The following is a 15325-nucleotide window of genomic DNA, read 5'->3' as shown; positions in this document are numbered from 1 at the left end:
TCGAGGCGCTGCAGCAGGAAAGACTACCGCTCCCGGCATGCAGCGCGACGCCCGCGGCCCCAACCCGCGCTCCTCGCTGGAGGGCGGTGACGCACCACTCCCTCACCGTTGCATGACGGGATGCCTGGGCTCGGACGGGAGGCGGGGCTCAGCGCGGGATGGGCGGGGCTCAGCGCGGGATGGGCGGGGCGGCACCAGTGAGCGGAGCGGGACATGGCCGAGGCGGGGCCGGTGTCCTCCGCCGCTGTGCCTGGGGGCTCGCCTGGTGCAGGGCCCCGGAGGACCCGGGGCGGGAGCGAGGGGTCGCGGCCGCCGGAGCTACCGGCTGGTGACACGCGGGAGCTGCTGGAGGAGGTGGAGATGCAGATCGGCGATGTGAGTGCCGGCGCGGCGGGCGATCGGGCGGGGGTTCCCTTCAGGGAAGGCGCCTGGGGGGGCCGGCCGGGCGTCGGCGACCCTCAGCCTCTCTGCTGTTCCTCCAGGCCGCCTTCTCGCTGGCGAAGATCCTGGAGGCGACGTCGGCCGTGTCGGCCCAGGTGGAGGAGCTCGCCACCAAGTGCTCGGAGAACGCCCGGTTCCTCAGAACATGGCGGGACCTGCTGAGGGAGGGGTACGAGTCCCTGAAGCCCAGCGGCTGACCCTGCCCCCGCGGCGGCTCAGCCGGGTCTCGCTGAGCTGCCCGCTTCTGTCCGAGTGGAACTCGGGTGTTTTTCTCTAAACGACGTTTTTTAGGGAGTTCACGGGGGTTTTTGTCTTCCCTTAGCAGCTCTCCGTGAGTCCGGAGTTCTTTCAGAAATACTTGATGACTCGTATGGATGTTGTCTGTAAGTCACCGAGCAAGCTAACTTTGTTTAGGGGATCAGTTGTGACTTTTAAACTCTTCTGTTGCAGCTCAAGCGATCTCATACATGAAATATTCTTTTTTTTTTCTCCTTTCTTTCTGATGTGGATGCAAAGTTAGTATGTGTGGTATGTCCAGATTTCATTACTGGTGACGAAGTGGTGGCCTGCGAGGAGGTATTGTCAGCCCTCCTTTTTAAGAGCCCTCTCCAACAGAAACCCTGCCAACTCCAAAGAAACTTGCTGAACTAACTTCAGTTTTTCTCCATGCACGCTTTTTCTTCATGTTGCAGATGGGATGGTATGGCAAGCATTAGATAATATGATAAGCCCTGTATCCCAAACCTTACTATTTTTAGCAGTATTGCAATATATTTCTATAAAACTGCAGATTTTTTGCAAGATATTTGATTACTACAAACGATTTTACACTATCTTTTGTTGTAATAAAGTGCCTTATGATGAACTATATATCTCTGAACGGTAGAAGTTTAACAACATTGTTTACTGATAGGATGGATTATTTTGAACTATAAGTGAAAGCTTCCATCCGTTAGAAAAGAACCTGTGAAACCTATCCTCCCATCTCTCAGGAGGCACACTAGAGCTTTTTAAGTATTTGGTCCTATTTTATATCTTTTGCCTGAAGCAGTTAGCTGGTCTAGAGGCTACTGTTAACAGAACCTTTTGGTCTGAAAGATCGCTAATCTATAAAATAAGTAATAGATAGCTGTACTGAAACTCCTGTACCTTTACCAGAACAATGTGAAAGAAGTAATGCTGAAATGCAATGGGAGGCTGCAGGAGAACATGGTTGTATAACAATGTATTAGTCAACCTTACTTTTATGGATAGAAGAACTTTTTAAAAGACAAACTGTAGTCTTCTTATCAAAACAATAAAGGTATTACAAAAAAAAATCTGAAATAATGAATATTCTTGTGTTACTCATAGAAACAAAGGTGGTATTGAATATGTCCATAATCAATGTAAGTGAAAACCAGAAGTAGTGGTAAGGACAGATATCCTTGCATGTCTTGTCAAAAGCAGTTACAGTCATTGGGAAGGCTTGGCCCCTCAGAGTGCACAAGTTCTATTAAATTGAGTTGTAATTGCCCCAGTTAAAGGCAATCCACCAATCCACGCGGCAGGATTTCACTTAGCTGTTTTTAACGCTGCAACTCAGAATGTTGCTAAGCAACTTGGAAAAGAAGTCATTTTGTTCAGCAGATAATCTTTTATTTCAATAAAACATACAGTAGTGGAAACAAGATACTTAACAATCTTTAATTTCAAGATAATCTGAAGTTCTGTAAACAGTTGAAGTGTGACTCACACTTTTTTAAATTCTACTTCTTAGGCTGTTAAGAAGTTAAGTGCAAACATTGGAAGTATCTTTTAACTTCACTTTAAAAAGCTTCAAATCATCAATGCAAAAGAAGCATTTCTTTTACCTTTATGGGCTTCTAGGCCGTCGGCCTGTGAGCACAGTACTGAAAGAACTAGGGAAGTCGTAGTAATTTGTAAGGGAAAAGGTTCTCTTCGGTAAGTATAAGCAAAGAAACTGCCTCTAGAGGATTGTTTTGGATGGGATAATTTTATTTTTTTACCCTTGTAACACAGGGAAGTAAAATAAAGTCCCCAAAAGTGCTGAATGGCTGTGCCAGTCAATTATTTTAACCGTAATGCATCCGTAATGCACAAGGTGATTAAAATGTAGGTGTCATGACACCTATTAAGACCAATAGTCTTTTATTTGGCCATCTCACATTATTCCATGTGCAGAGATAGACATCTTAAGACTGAAATTTGTTGAAGTCTGCAAGCTGTGGTGAGCTATTTATGGCAGCCCATTAAGAAACCATGAGGAAAAGAGCAGCATCAAGATGTTGTGATACTCAGTCCAGTCTTTCCAGAGAAGGATGCTCTTCTGAAGGGGGAAAACTTCTACCAGCTCTAGCTGGGGGACACTCAGTTGAGAAAAGAACTTACACACCCCTCCCCCCCACCCCCGCCCTTTCTTTCTTTCCCACACTTCTGGTTCTGCCTGAATTAGAAATGATCATTACAATTTCAGGATTGTCTTTACATGAGTGAAATAGTTGGTAAATTTTTAAAAGGAATAAAGTTTTCACTTGTTTGGCTTTGACAAATATAACACACTGGTCTAATTATGAATTTTAAATATTTTTCTTATGGCTCTTGCTCCCTAAAGCTTTTAAGAGCTGATGCAGCCTAAGTAGAGCCAGTCAGAAATTTTGAGGAGAAAAAAAAAATTCTTAATGAGGAAACCAATCAACTCTTAAAAAAAAATGGGGAATTAAAAAAAAAAAAAAGTTTTATGAAAATAACCTTTTTTTCCCCCAAGATAGATGATCTTGAAACAGTCTGCTTTCAGGGTGAGATGTTTTAAATGACAATTCAGGTCTTTTTCCCCCACAGTCGTGGCTTCTGGGAGGAAAAACCCAAACAACTGGCTTCTCATTCTGATCTAGGATGAGTTGTCAAAATGTCAGGTCCTGTTGTGCAATGGCAAAGTTATTGTTGTGTCAGTTCTACCTGCAGACACACTGCTCCCTCTTCTTCCTGCTTTGGTCCACATGAGCCAGATGTCATCCCTCCCTCATTTTTCCTCATTGCTGCAAAGCAGAGAGCCCCCAGCTGTGAAGCTAACAGTGCAGATGTCACTGCGAAGATGCACAATGTATTTACGTGTACGAATTTAGTCTTGTTGACTGTGTAGTCACCGAAGCGTCAGAGGAGTCTGTACAATGCACGGGCTTCGTTGCCCTTGGTGTGGTTTCATGCATCGGCCACATCTCTACCCAAATGAATGAGGGACCGTATGTTTTCCGACTGCCTTTACCTCTCTGGGCTCTTCTTTGTCTGTAATCGTACCAAACCTGATGAATCATTTCTTTGAAAGGTCGTGTAGTCAAAGTGTAGAGAAGAGGATTCAAAGCACTATTTATTGGCAGTATAAAAATCACCACCCAAGAAGTTATGGTACCTTAGAGGAGGGGAAAAAGAAAGGAAGCTGTAACATGCATGCCAGCCCCTGACGCCCGTGCAGCTTAGCAGAGGGGCGGTCGCGCGCTCCCGGGCCACCTCTGTCTCACAGCAGGTACTTCTCTTTTTCTTCTCACCGTTACGCTTGCGGTGCCCCCTTACCTCCCTCCGTTTCCAGGACTCCCTGCAAAACCTGACATTTTTTACCCTCCCGGTAGTGCCGTTTATCCCACTTACTTTTCCGTACCATAGCTCCCTATTTGCCCTGGCACAGGTCTTGCTCTGGCTCACCTTCCCTTCTGAAGGTGTCAGGTGCTCTCCTGCCTATATCGGGGTCTGCGTTCCAAGCGGTATAAAAACCTTACTTCACTCTCCCCTTCCTCTGACCTGTCCTCTGGCTTTACGGCTTTGTTGCGATATAAATAACGTTCCTATCGATGCCCATGGCATTGGCTACCGTTTTGGAAACAAGCAGATGCTTAGTTCAACAGCTGTCAGAGTGTATCCCCAAAGAAGAAGAAATACTGTCAAACGGGGTTTAAAACTTCTGTAAACTTGGACAACTATCTGTGATGTCTTTAATTTTATGAAATGAGTAATTACTGTTTAATCTCATTTATCTAATGCAGAACATGCATTTGCTGAACCCAAGACCACCCTGCGGTTCAGCAAGGTTTCTTCAAGGTTTCTTGACTCAGAATACATCTGCTTGTCACAATATTTTCTTTAAAATTTCTTAGGTGGTTTGATAACTTCACGGACAAGCATTTTAGAAGATTTAAAATAAAATATTTGACATAACGTAACTTTCAGACATTCGAAACGTAAGTAAAAACTTTGAAAAGTTGACTCCCAACACTCCTGGTCAGCACATAAAACAAAATTCTCTGAGCTAAAATGTTTTCTTGCCAACATAGTATTGTGATATATATCTGCACGTTGATTCTGAATCCGCTGTTGCAGATGGTGCTGTTCATGTTTCACACGTTCTTTCTAACGGGGTTTACAAGCCCTAAATAAAGAGGCTATTTTTTTCTTGCATGTACTGGTATTGCAAAGAGAAGGAAAAAAATAAGGTGCAATTTTTGATCTTTTAGGTTACGCTATTTTTACATGGAAATATAGCATGAAGAAGGTAAGCAGAGCTTTATACAACTGAATGTTTTGAACTATAAGTACCAGTTTGTAAAAGAAAGTTATCTCAGGATAAGGATTATAGTGTTAAAGCAAGATAGGAAACACTGTATTGTCCTGAGCCATATTTAGGCGACAGAGCCAGCAAAAGCCGCAAGGTGAGAAAAGCCAATGCAGTTCAGCCTTGGTTTTCAAACACGTTTTATACATTTTATAGATATTCTCTGGGGACAGACTTGAATGATTTTGAGGTTTTTTTGGCTGACTCAAATGTGACTAATCTTTGATGATTACGGTAGTAGTAAACTGTATAGTTCATTATATTGTCTGTACATACATATATAACATAAGGCTCATTGTAGTAATATAGTTCAATACATTCAATTCTTTTTCTTCTGAAGTAGAAACAACACTCTTCATACAGATACAGTGGAAACAGCCTCTCAAAAGAACGGACATACCTGGTATTTCTACTTGAAGTAAAGAAAGGAGTTTCAAAATAAAAATGGGTATCCAACACAGTGCGTCAGTAAATACAATGAAGAAAAAACGTTTAGCAAGGATCATCTCTTTTTTAATATGATTCCGAATTTCAGTAGCCGTAATAGCTGTTTGGTGAACACTGTAGAACATACTCCCGTAGGAAAACACAATGATGATAAAAGCTGCCAAGTTTACACCTGTTGAAGAAGTTGAAATTAGTTATAATTTAACAGCATAATGGCAAGTCCACATCACCTATTTTGCAGGCTGGGTAGCAAAGAAAAACGTTTCCTCTAAACTGCTAGTCCCATAGAATTAAGCAGCCAGGAGATCTGAGTCTGTCTTCATCTGAACACTGAATTTTTCATCATCACCTGACAAACGGCTGCCCTCTGATCCAAACTACATAGCTCTCTGCTGGTCTTATCTGCTTCCCAGACAAAGTCTATTCATTCAGGCACTTAAAGGTCATTAGTTTCTTTCTACTTTCTCAGCCCTTCCTGCATTTTAGGATATGTAAGTATCTATCTAATATACTAAAATATTCAGGCTGTAAAAAGTCTTTAAGTGCTTGCTGGAGCATCTAAATACGAGGTGTGAACATCACAGCAAAGCTATCTTATTTGTTTGAAAATTAAGTTCATCTGCAGTGCTGATCAAATATAAAGAAGAAATGCAACTTACCTAAAAAAATGACAACAGAATAAATCTGACTTCCTGAACTTTCTGATTGTTCCGAGTGAAGAGGAAAACAGACGCCGTTGGTGCCATAGTAATTCCTGAAAAATTCCTTATTGCTCAGTGGGATAAAAGCAACGGCAAACCCAATTATCCAGATAAGAACCAAAATGGAAATTGTCCTGCATTTTCTGGGCTTCAAACACCTAAAAGGATAAACTATGCAGATGTATTTTTCCAACGTCAGGTAAGTCAACAGTAAGACTGACACCTCTGTAGACAGAATAGCCAGCGATCCCACCAATTGACAATGAATACTGTCCATCCACAACTGAGCGTGCTTGTTGTATTCTCCACGATATTTAAGATCAAAAGCTCCAATCACAAATAAATATATTCCCATCAGACAGTCAGCACCTGTGGGCACAGTGCTTAACATCATTATGTACACATCTGAATTTCCCATTCTCTGTGTATATGTATATTGGAAAGCAGACATACACATGTATATGTAAGTACTTATTTATGTCAGCTAATGTACAGATATATAATCAATATTATAGTTGGAATGCTATTGTGAATTACGATTAAGGCAGTATAATTCAGTTCTATTCCTTCTTTTTTTTTCCTATTTTAATTTTCATTTGGACTGCCAGTCTATGTTTCATACTTGTTTCCAACCTGATTTTTTGAAGCTCAGATAAAATTGGTTTGCAAGGAGAAAAAGGTGCGACTTCATTTATAGAAATATTCTTGCAACCTTTTTTTATTAGGTCTTATTCCTTTTGATATTAACATTTGGCTTAAGGTAATTTGCTTTGAGTAGGGCATCTCTGCTGGATTCAACATTTAGGTTTGGTTTGACCACCTTATTCTAGTTCAAAACCGATGTGCACGGTTTTCTAAGACTAGTAAGGGAAGAGGAGCTGTCAACGCAGAGCTGAAGGCCTCTCAAGTACAAAGTTTCAAAATCGCTGATATGCTGTGTTTAGGAGCACCGCAATCGTTTTGTACGCTGTTAACCTTTACCTTTCAAAACGCAATTTACTGCATTTCTGAAATGCTTGTGGACTCTCCTGTATTGAGACGGGGTACTTGAGATTATGGTGACTGTACTGCCAAATAGTTTCTCCATAAACCTGCCTTGCTTTTAGGACAAAAATGAAAAACCACTAATTCTTAATATTGAGGAGCTAGGAGTGATTGATTTACTATATTTGTGTAAGTAACCTTTTGCTCGTGCGAAAAATGGAGTAACTATCTTGAACACGATGCTTACACGTGCAAATTGCTATTTACTCAAAAATGTGTGGTAAAATTTAGGCTTAGGGGCCTTTGACAAATTTAGAATTTTATTTCTCCTTACTGAAGAAAACGTGAATTCGATCCAATACCCGTAGCATTAAAATCAAACGTGAAATCTTTGGAATTTATCCACTGCCTATTAGTACAAAACAAAAGCAGCATCTAAGGAGACATCCTGATGCCTTTTGCATCGTCGTTCACAACAAAAGGAAAGTCCAGTTAATCCAGTGCTGGAAATACGTCCCTGTACTATAACAACACATATCAATCATGCATGCTCGGAGCAGACTAAAACAATATTCTTTTACTTTTGCGCGTGGAGTACTCACAGCAGAGAGACATTATTGAGATGGCATGGAGCTTATTCTCCGATCTGATGTAAGGTCTCATGCAGATAACAAAAATATTTCCAAAGCAGGTGATGGCAGATACAACCCAGACAAACACCCTCTGTATGATGCTAGCTAAAAGATTCTCAAAGGACGAAATCCCATCAGTATTGGGCTTACAGCTCCGCACATGAGGGGCATATCCACAGTACTGGAATTTCTTGAAATATCTGGTTGTGAGAAAGAAAAACAGGTAAGAGCTGGTTCTAACTTGGTTACCAGTGTATCAAAACTCTCTAGGAACTACTTAGAAAACATATTCTGGAAGGAAAAAAAGTCATTAAAAACTGTCAAATGTGACAACTGCTTCCGTGATGCTTTTCATACACTTTTGTTTTTAATTACTCAGTATTCTGTAAATTGTAAAATTCAGACCAAAGAAAGCAAACTGGAATAATCTACTTACATGTGGGAAAGGTTTCTAAGGGGTCTGAACATTCTTCTCTGGATGTTTGCAATTTCAATGCCCTCCAAGCTGCTGTAAAGAATATAACCTCAATAAAAGGCCATAGGAACTCAGTAGTAAAAGAAGAAACTTTACGAGCGTTTAATTGTGTTTCTAGGATCATATGTAACGAGAGATGAACTTTAATTGCATCTAGTCTGTCATCCCTTTGAAACTTGAACAGAAAGTCTGCGTAAAAGCTAAAGTGGAATAAAATGAATTGCAGTTAATTCTAATAAACTCACTGTTCTTCCAAAATCACGGATGTGGCGCTTTTACTGCTCTCAGCAGGGCAACCTCCGATTGTTATATTGCTCTTCCGAAGTATGGTTCTACTGATGTGCTTTCATCATCTCTGGGAAAATAATAGCTTGTTCCAATAGTAATATTTTATATATCTCTTCTGTTTTTCATCCTAGGGAGTGCTTTACTAGACAAACAAACCACTGCAGAAACTCAGTCTTCTTTGTGTCAAGAGCATCAGGAAGCTGGGACACAGAACGTGGCATGTAAGGGAAAACGCTGGCTTTCTTGTGACACGTGGATGGGATTTCTTTTTTTTTTTTAATATATTAAAATATATTTAATAAATTAGTTATATATGCAGTGCTAGATCAGTAAAGTGTAACTGTGTATGTTGTTCTTTTAGAACTTTAGTTTCTTCATTCTTCTAGTCCATCCCAGCCACTGGTTGGATGTGCAACATGTCTTCTAAATTATAACCGGTCTTCGGTTCTTCTTGTGGGGAGCCTTACTGAATTCTCTGTTCAATGCTTTGAGCACAGTATTCCCATGAGTTCTGAGCACATTTAGGCAAGTGGTGAGGGCAGTTTTAGGAGACCGGAATAAAACTCCAAATATGGAAAATTCTTAGTTTAATTTAAGCACTGCAACAACTCCTGGGGTGTGCTCTCCTCAGCTATTCTTACCATTTTAAGCTAGGAAAAAGGCAACCAGTGGTCTACAAACTGACTGCTGAAACATACAGTTTCCTGTAGATCTATCTCAAGATTTAACAACTTTCTCAGCTTAAAAGTATGGAAGGTCATGGTTAGTCAATTGCATGAGTTCTTTCGTGTTAAATAATAGATAAATATATGTTGTAGCCTGGCTGTTAGGGAGGTAATTAATTATTGCTTTTTGTGTGCAGCTGCTTATTTTCCTGAAACTTGTACAGATTTAGTATCTCCAGGTCGTTAGCCATTTACCAAATTTAGCTGACTTTGGCCACTGGATTCCGAATCATGGTGAGCAAGCTGGACTGATCAACAAAAGCATCTGCACTGCTGGCTGCAGCTCAGAGGTCAAATTCATAAACTCCTATTACTCTCTTATCCAAGGAGACATCTCTTTTTGGACCTCCATAACCATTTTGAAATGAAGACGGGCAAGAACCAATGCTGTGCTCTACCACGTTGGTTACTGCAGATGTCCAGTGGCCTGCGAAGATGTACTTAAATCTACTGCAGGATAGTTTCAGCTTTGCGAGATTGTCACTGCACTGTCACACAATTTTAGGAAGAGCTCTGCTGTCAGAATTCAAGTTAGAGCTGCTGTGTTAATGCATCCCCAAAACCTCCTCCTAAACTCTTCAGAAAGATTTGTAAAAGTCCCAACCCCTCTAATGTGGCAGCTGAATCATACTTGGTTCATGTTGTTCTTTTAATGCTCTTAGTAATAGATTCTGTAAGAACAGAAATATGTCCCCAAACTTGTACATATACCAAATTCTTCTTCTGTCTTTACATATTCTAGAGGTACCTGCCCATGGTGTTAATAGCCCCAACTGAAGCTTGCATGACCCTTTAAGTCCTGTGAACAAATTGTGCAAGGTCACACTAGGGTTGCATTGATCTTCTTTTGTAAGAAAAGACAATGTCCTTCGCTAAGCTGAATTTATGAACTCTTTTTGTGGCAAAATTTCCATTTTTAAACTGATACTTTCAGGAAGGGAAATTTGAGTATTACTAGTAATTATTTTCCCAGCTCAAATTATTGAGGAACATTGACATAACTATAAACTATTTCAAAGGCAATTTCTTATCAAACATATTCTGGAACATGTCCTTCTGAAGGAGATGTGCATAATTGCAAAGAAAATACAGCTAAAACACAAAAACCTGATACTTACAGGGATTTGAGTTTTATTAGAAAATCAAATTGGTCTATTTGTATTTTCTTGATGGGGTTATGAGAAAGGTTCCTGTAAATGCAACATAGACATAAGTAACGTTGTACATCTTCCTTACAGCTTGTTCCAAAGATAAAGTCAAACTACATAACCCATTTGCTTTTCCGGTCCTGTAGGAAGGACTTGTACAATTGGCATTGCAACTACAAATGGTAACATTCGTTTAGGGTTATTAAGCCTGCTTAAACCCGTGGGAAGAGTAGTCAGATGCTTCACAGGCACGCTATTGCCACGCACGCGCACTTGCGCAGTTGCTTCCCCCAACCTGATGCTTAAAGGTTTTAACTACAGAAATACTTAGTTACTAAACTTTCTGGACTTATCTTCAGATAAAAGGACTTAGCTGAACTGCATGCATTTAGAAATAAATTACAATTTATTTTGAGAGTTGCTAAAGTCTCTTTTTTTGTAATCATCCGTGTGAGTTCAAGACAGAGGCAGTCTAATGTAAATATAGACATTAGCCTTAGGTATTACCACTGTGCAAGAGTGTTTCTAGGCACATCCCCCTTTTATTCTTTCTTTAACTTTTCCTTATGTTTTTGTTTTGATATCGTAACCAAACTGTGCAAATTTAATAAATGCAGCTGTTCACACTTGCTTGTCCCAGTGTATTGAGACTGATCCCAAAGATGATGGAAAAGCACAAAAATAAGTTACTCCACATACTACCTTCTCTCCTCCAGAGAGATCTTCAATTTTATGACTGGTGTGTCTTTCAGATTATGCAAGAAAAATTGGGACTTTCCAGCAGCGGCTTTTGAGAATTTGCTTACATTCGCATCATGGCGGTGCGGGGATTTGTCTTTCAGGTTTTATAATACCTTATCCTGTTTTGGAACTCCCTTTCACAGGAAAAAAGCAGTTGTAAACAAGGCATCTGTATGATGCTTTTATGATTATGATAGATCTATTTTTAGAGCCAAATCCTGATATCACATTAAAAATTCCAAAATTATTAATTTTTCCTGATATAGCTAGCATAGCAGCTCATTTTGTATATACTAAAAAGATCTAGAAAAGGTAGGATTTTAACTTGCTATCTTCTTGGACATGAAAATACATATATTTTACAAAACTATTCCAGCCAAAATGTTATATAAAATCACTTTGGGGATAAGTCTTTTTAGGCAGAGTTGAAATGACGTGTACACACAAAGGTGCTCTTCTCTTTCCCAGCATTCATGATTGTAAACATCATATCAAATGAGCAATACACAGTTATATATAATAATAATCAAGAATCCTTACAGTTGTGAAAGCTCCTTTAGATCCTTAAATATATATGGAGGAAGTGATTCAATCTTGTTGCTGGCCAAATCTCTGCAGAAACAGCCACAGGTAGGATATAGTAAGTTCTTACTAGGCTCAGTAATTTTACCAAACAGTTTTGCAATTTCAAGACACACAGTTTTATTCTATTTGCCAAATAGAATATTGTTTGTTATACAGGTTACCAGAAACTTGGACTATAAAGAATGCTGTTAAAGCAAGGTGGGAAGCTAAACCCATCAGATTTCTTTGTCTAGTTAGTTCAGGTATGCCATTAGATGCATAATTTATTAGTATTGTATTTACATCAAGAAGAAAGCGAAATACCCTTAACTTTGGTTGTAGGAGCTTGGAAATAAATTAAATGTATTGTTTCATGGTGGGAATTTTCTCACGTGGGCTAGCCAGCACTACCTCTTTCCTTTAGTTTTTTCTTTCTACCTGCCTGCCTACTTTCACTAAACACATCTTAATAACTGTGGACAGAGGAGTTAAGGTCTCAGTCTGACTGAAACTGGCAAACCAGTCAAAAAGACACTGTGGTCATCTAAGATTAATTAGTATGATTCTATTCAGGGGACGTAATGATCTTGTGAGCAAAACGCCCAATATTACTGATGCTCACAGAGTATGTATTTTATCAACTACTTCTTCCCTGTTAAATATACAGAAAAAGAATCCTGAGGGTGGGTGCTATATCTAGAGTGTGTTATATGAAAGAGATATATGATAAATGATGTTTGCAATATAAATTAAAAAACTTTGTGGTTTTTTTTACAAGTACGAGAAGAAATCAACTCACAGTTCATCCAACATCTGGAGAGAAGAAAAGCTGTTTTCATGTAATAAGCTGATTTTATTTCTTCTCATCACCCTGAAAGAATAAAACAAACAATTTGCTGCTTCTTGGCAGCTATTTGGTTTTGGAGAAAACTTTTTATAAACTTTAAAAATTCTCTTTTCTCTGCATCTTCAAATATTTGCCCGATTTGGTTAACAACCTAATTGGATCTAGAAACTTACCACTTGATAAATAACTTTTGTTGCCTATACACACATGTATTTGTGCATATATCCATCTATCTATCTATCTATAGATAGATATCCCCCCACAGGAGACTGGTATAAATTGACTGAGGGCAGGAGGAAGATTATGTAGGCTGGAAGGCTTGTGACCTAACGTATCTCGGTTTCCTTTACCCGAATTTCATTTGCCATTGAGCTTGCTCCTTAAACGAACCTGGATTTTAAAAGCAAGAAAGAGAAAGCCGAGAATATGGGTACCGCAAAAAGGTTAAAAATTGAAAGTGACGGGTACTGGAGCCTACTAATCTAGCAAAAAGCTGAAGGGATTTTCTGATGGTAGTTCCATCATTGCTGTAATCAGTCAAACTTGGGGGAAAATTTTAAAATTGATCAGCCAGCCAACCCATCAGCCAATCAAACTCTTTAAAATGAAGAAACAAGCTATGTATTTTGTATGTTTGCTGCTTTTTATTATGAGGTTTTTGCCTCTTTTTCCAAGGAAAAAATTTGAATGGCAATTTCTAAATCTTAGTATCAGTCAAAATCCCTTCAGTGAAGTTTAGTTGCATACAGTAATGCTGAACTTTGCTTTAAATGCAAATGGTTATTCTGTATCTCTGTATCGCTCTCATTTAAAGCCAAGCATTTTAATTCAATCTTCTTGTCATCTAAATAACCAAGATACTCGGGAAACTTTTCGATTATCTGTAATGAATCACTGGACTGTTCAGCACAAGCGTATCTCACTCTGGCTGGCTGGCACATCCTGTTACTTACAGTACAGTCAGAATGTTGCAGGAGATGAAAGTGACATTTCTTACATGATGGAGATGGTTGCCTTCAAGGTCTCTGGGATATAAAAACAAAACATCAATCACTGGAAATAAATTCAGGCAGTTATTCCAAGGCGATTAAAGAAAAATACTACCAGAACTTCACGACTGCACAGAAGAGAGTGGGAACCAGACATCTAATTTTTCTGCACGCCTAGTTAATGACTTTAGGTCATCAACCCTGCAGTGACCCAGCAGGCACTCTGTAAGACCCAGCACCCCGTTAGAAAAAGTGGCGTGGAAGCGCCGTAGAAAGACAACAAAGTAATGTTTTTCTAGTGAAATAAGATAGACTTACAGCCAGTTTAGTCTTGGCATATATTGGCACAGAGGTTTATCAGGCAAACGAGCGAGAGAGTTATTCATCATCTCTCTGAAAAAAAGAAGAATATTATAGCTGGCTATATTTGCCAAAAATTACATTATAGAAAAAAAAAATTCTTAAGTTTGTAATTTTGAAAAAAAGGCAGTCAAAGCTTGATGCATTTCTCACAGTCTCGGAGGTAGTATTATTTTCTTAAAGTTCTACATATTTTCCCTGTGGCATTCTGTGGAGCAGTATTTTATCCTTAACTTGTTAATTACCACGCAAAGGAAAGACGCTCGCTTCACTGCTTTTTACATAAAACACAGCAAGTCAATATGAATATTTTGACTATTCTGTCATAAGATGTAACTTCTCTGAGTGACGGAGGAAGGGGGAGAGGGAGGGAGGTTTCCCTCCGGGCTGCCGGGGAAGGGGCTCCCTGGTGTTTGGGTCCGGAGAGGGCAGCGGCAGGAGACAGAGAGGGTCTCGGGGAGGGAGGCTGAGCGGACCCCAACCTCCCACCCCGCAGCTCTGGAGGACAACTGGCACCCGCTCAGCGACGTGGTCTTTTTACCATTTTCCCCACCCGTTTCCCCCACCCGTTTCCCTACACGTTTCCAGAGACTGCACGTCGGCTGCTGCCAAAATCCTCCCACCCCAGCACGTCACGCCGGGGGGTAAGAAAAAGGCGCAGGTGTACTGCCAGCACTCTGTGGTGAGCAAGCAGAGTCATTATAAAAAGGTTTTTATATACATCTTCCCTTTCTGTTCTGTTAAATAACACTTTTGGGTCTTATTCAATACTTACAGGAGAATAAGTGATTTGAGTCCATAAAATGTTAATGGAGAGATCCGATTTATCCGATTATTTTCAATTATCCTGTAAATTACAACAAAACACGTATCGGTTTTGCCATTTTCTGCAGTCTTAAGTTGAACAGATGATAAAAAGTAATATACTTTGAAGCGGATTTCTTCAAATGGCCATTCCAGCTATTGAAAAACTTAACGCACTACTCCTTAAGCAGGTCAGGGTATCCATCAAATTAATTTCGTTAACTTAGAGAAAGTAATTACTTTCAACTTGAAAAAAGTGTTTTCTTGCAAATGCATAAAATTCTTTGATCAAGACACTTTGAATGGATTCCCCGTGAAAATAGAGCAGCACCACATAACAGTGTTCCATGGCAATCCAACGGTTCCAAACACACAGAAAGATGTTTGGGAATGTTATTATTTGCTTATTTTGAATAACTTTACTGAGTCAAAATACTATTTCATTTTCATCTGTCTGAAAAGGCCAACTGTATCCTGGGCTGCATCCAAAGCAGCGTGGCCAGCAGGTCGAGGGAGGTGATTCTGCCCCTCTACTCCGCTCTGGTGAGACCTCACCTGGAGCCCTGTGTCCAGCTC

The 15325-nt window shown here is 39.9% G+C and overlaps 2 protein-coding genes across 2 annotated transcripts in view; one reads left to right on the top strand and one right to left on the bottom strand.

Annotated features, from left to right (window-relative positions):
• Positions 1-213: 213 nt before the first annotated feature.
• Positions 214-638, top strand: LOC309404294 (uncharacterized protein C4orf46 homolog; the record flags this gene model as incomplete). Its single annotated transcript, XM_081998700.1, has 2 exons — positions 214-375; positions 483-638. 2 exons carry the CDS (start codon positions 214-216, stop codon positions 636-638), a joined length of 318 nt encoding a protein of 105 aa, XP_081854826.1.
• Positions 639-3548: 2910 nt separating this feature from the next.
• RXFP1 (relaxin family peptide receptor 1) overlaps positions 3549-15325 on the bottom strand; it is a gene marked incomplete at its 3' end in the record, with an annotated part of 50642 nt that continues 38865 nt past the window's right edge. Inside the window, exons 8-18 of the mRNA XM_081999681.1 lie at positions 14721-14792; positions 13904-13978; positions 13550-13621; positions 12549-12620; positions 11726-11797; positions 10415-10486; positions 8245-8316; positions 7779-8008; positions 6151-6561; positions 5445-5663; positions 3549-3850 (exon numbers count right to left, since the gene is read on the bottom strand). Of these exons, the coding sequence (XP_081855807.1) occupies positions 3549-3850; positions 5445-5663; positions 6151-6561; positions 7779-8008; positions 8245-8316; positions 10415-10486; positions 11726-11797; positions 12549-12620; positions 13550-13621; positions 13904-13978; positions 14721-14792 (1669 nt within the window). The remainder of the gene's footprint in view (positions 3851-5444; positions 5664-6150; positions 6562-7778; positions 8009-8244; positions 8317-10414; positions 10487-11725; positions 11798-12548; positions 12621-13549; positions 13622-13903; positions 13979-14720; positions 14793-15325) is intronic.

Source organism: Phaethon aethereus (assembly GCF_964289735.1).
Source record: "Phaethon aethereus genome assembly, chromosome: 4".
In the NCBI taxonomy this organism is placed as follows: domain Eukaryota; kingdom Metazoa; phylum Chordata; class Aves; order Phaethontiformes; family Phaethontidae; genus Phaethon; species Phaethon aethereus.
This window is presented reverse-complemented; position numbering and strand designations above follow the sequence as displayed.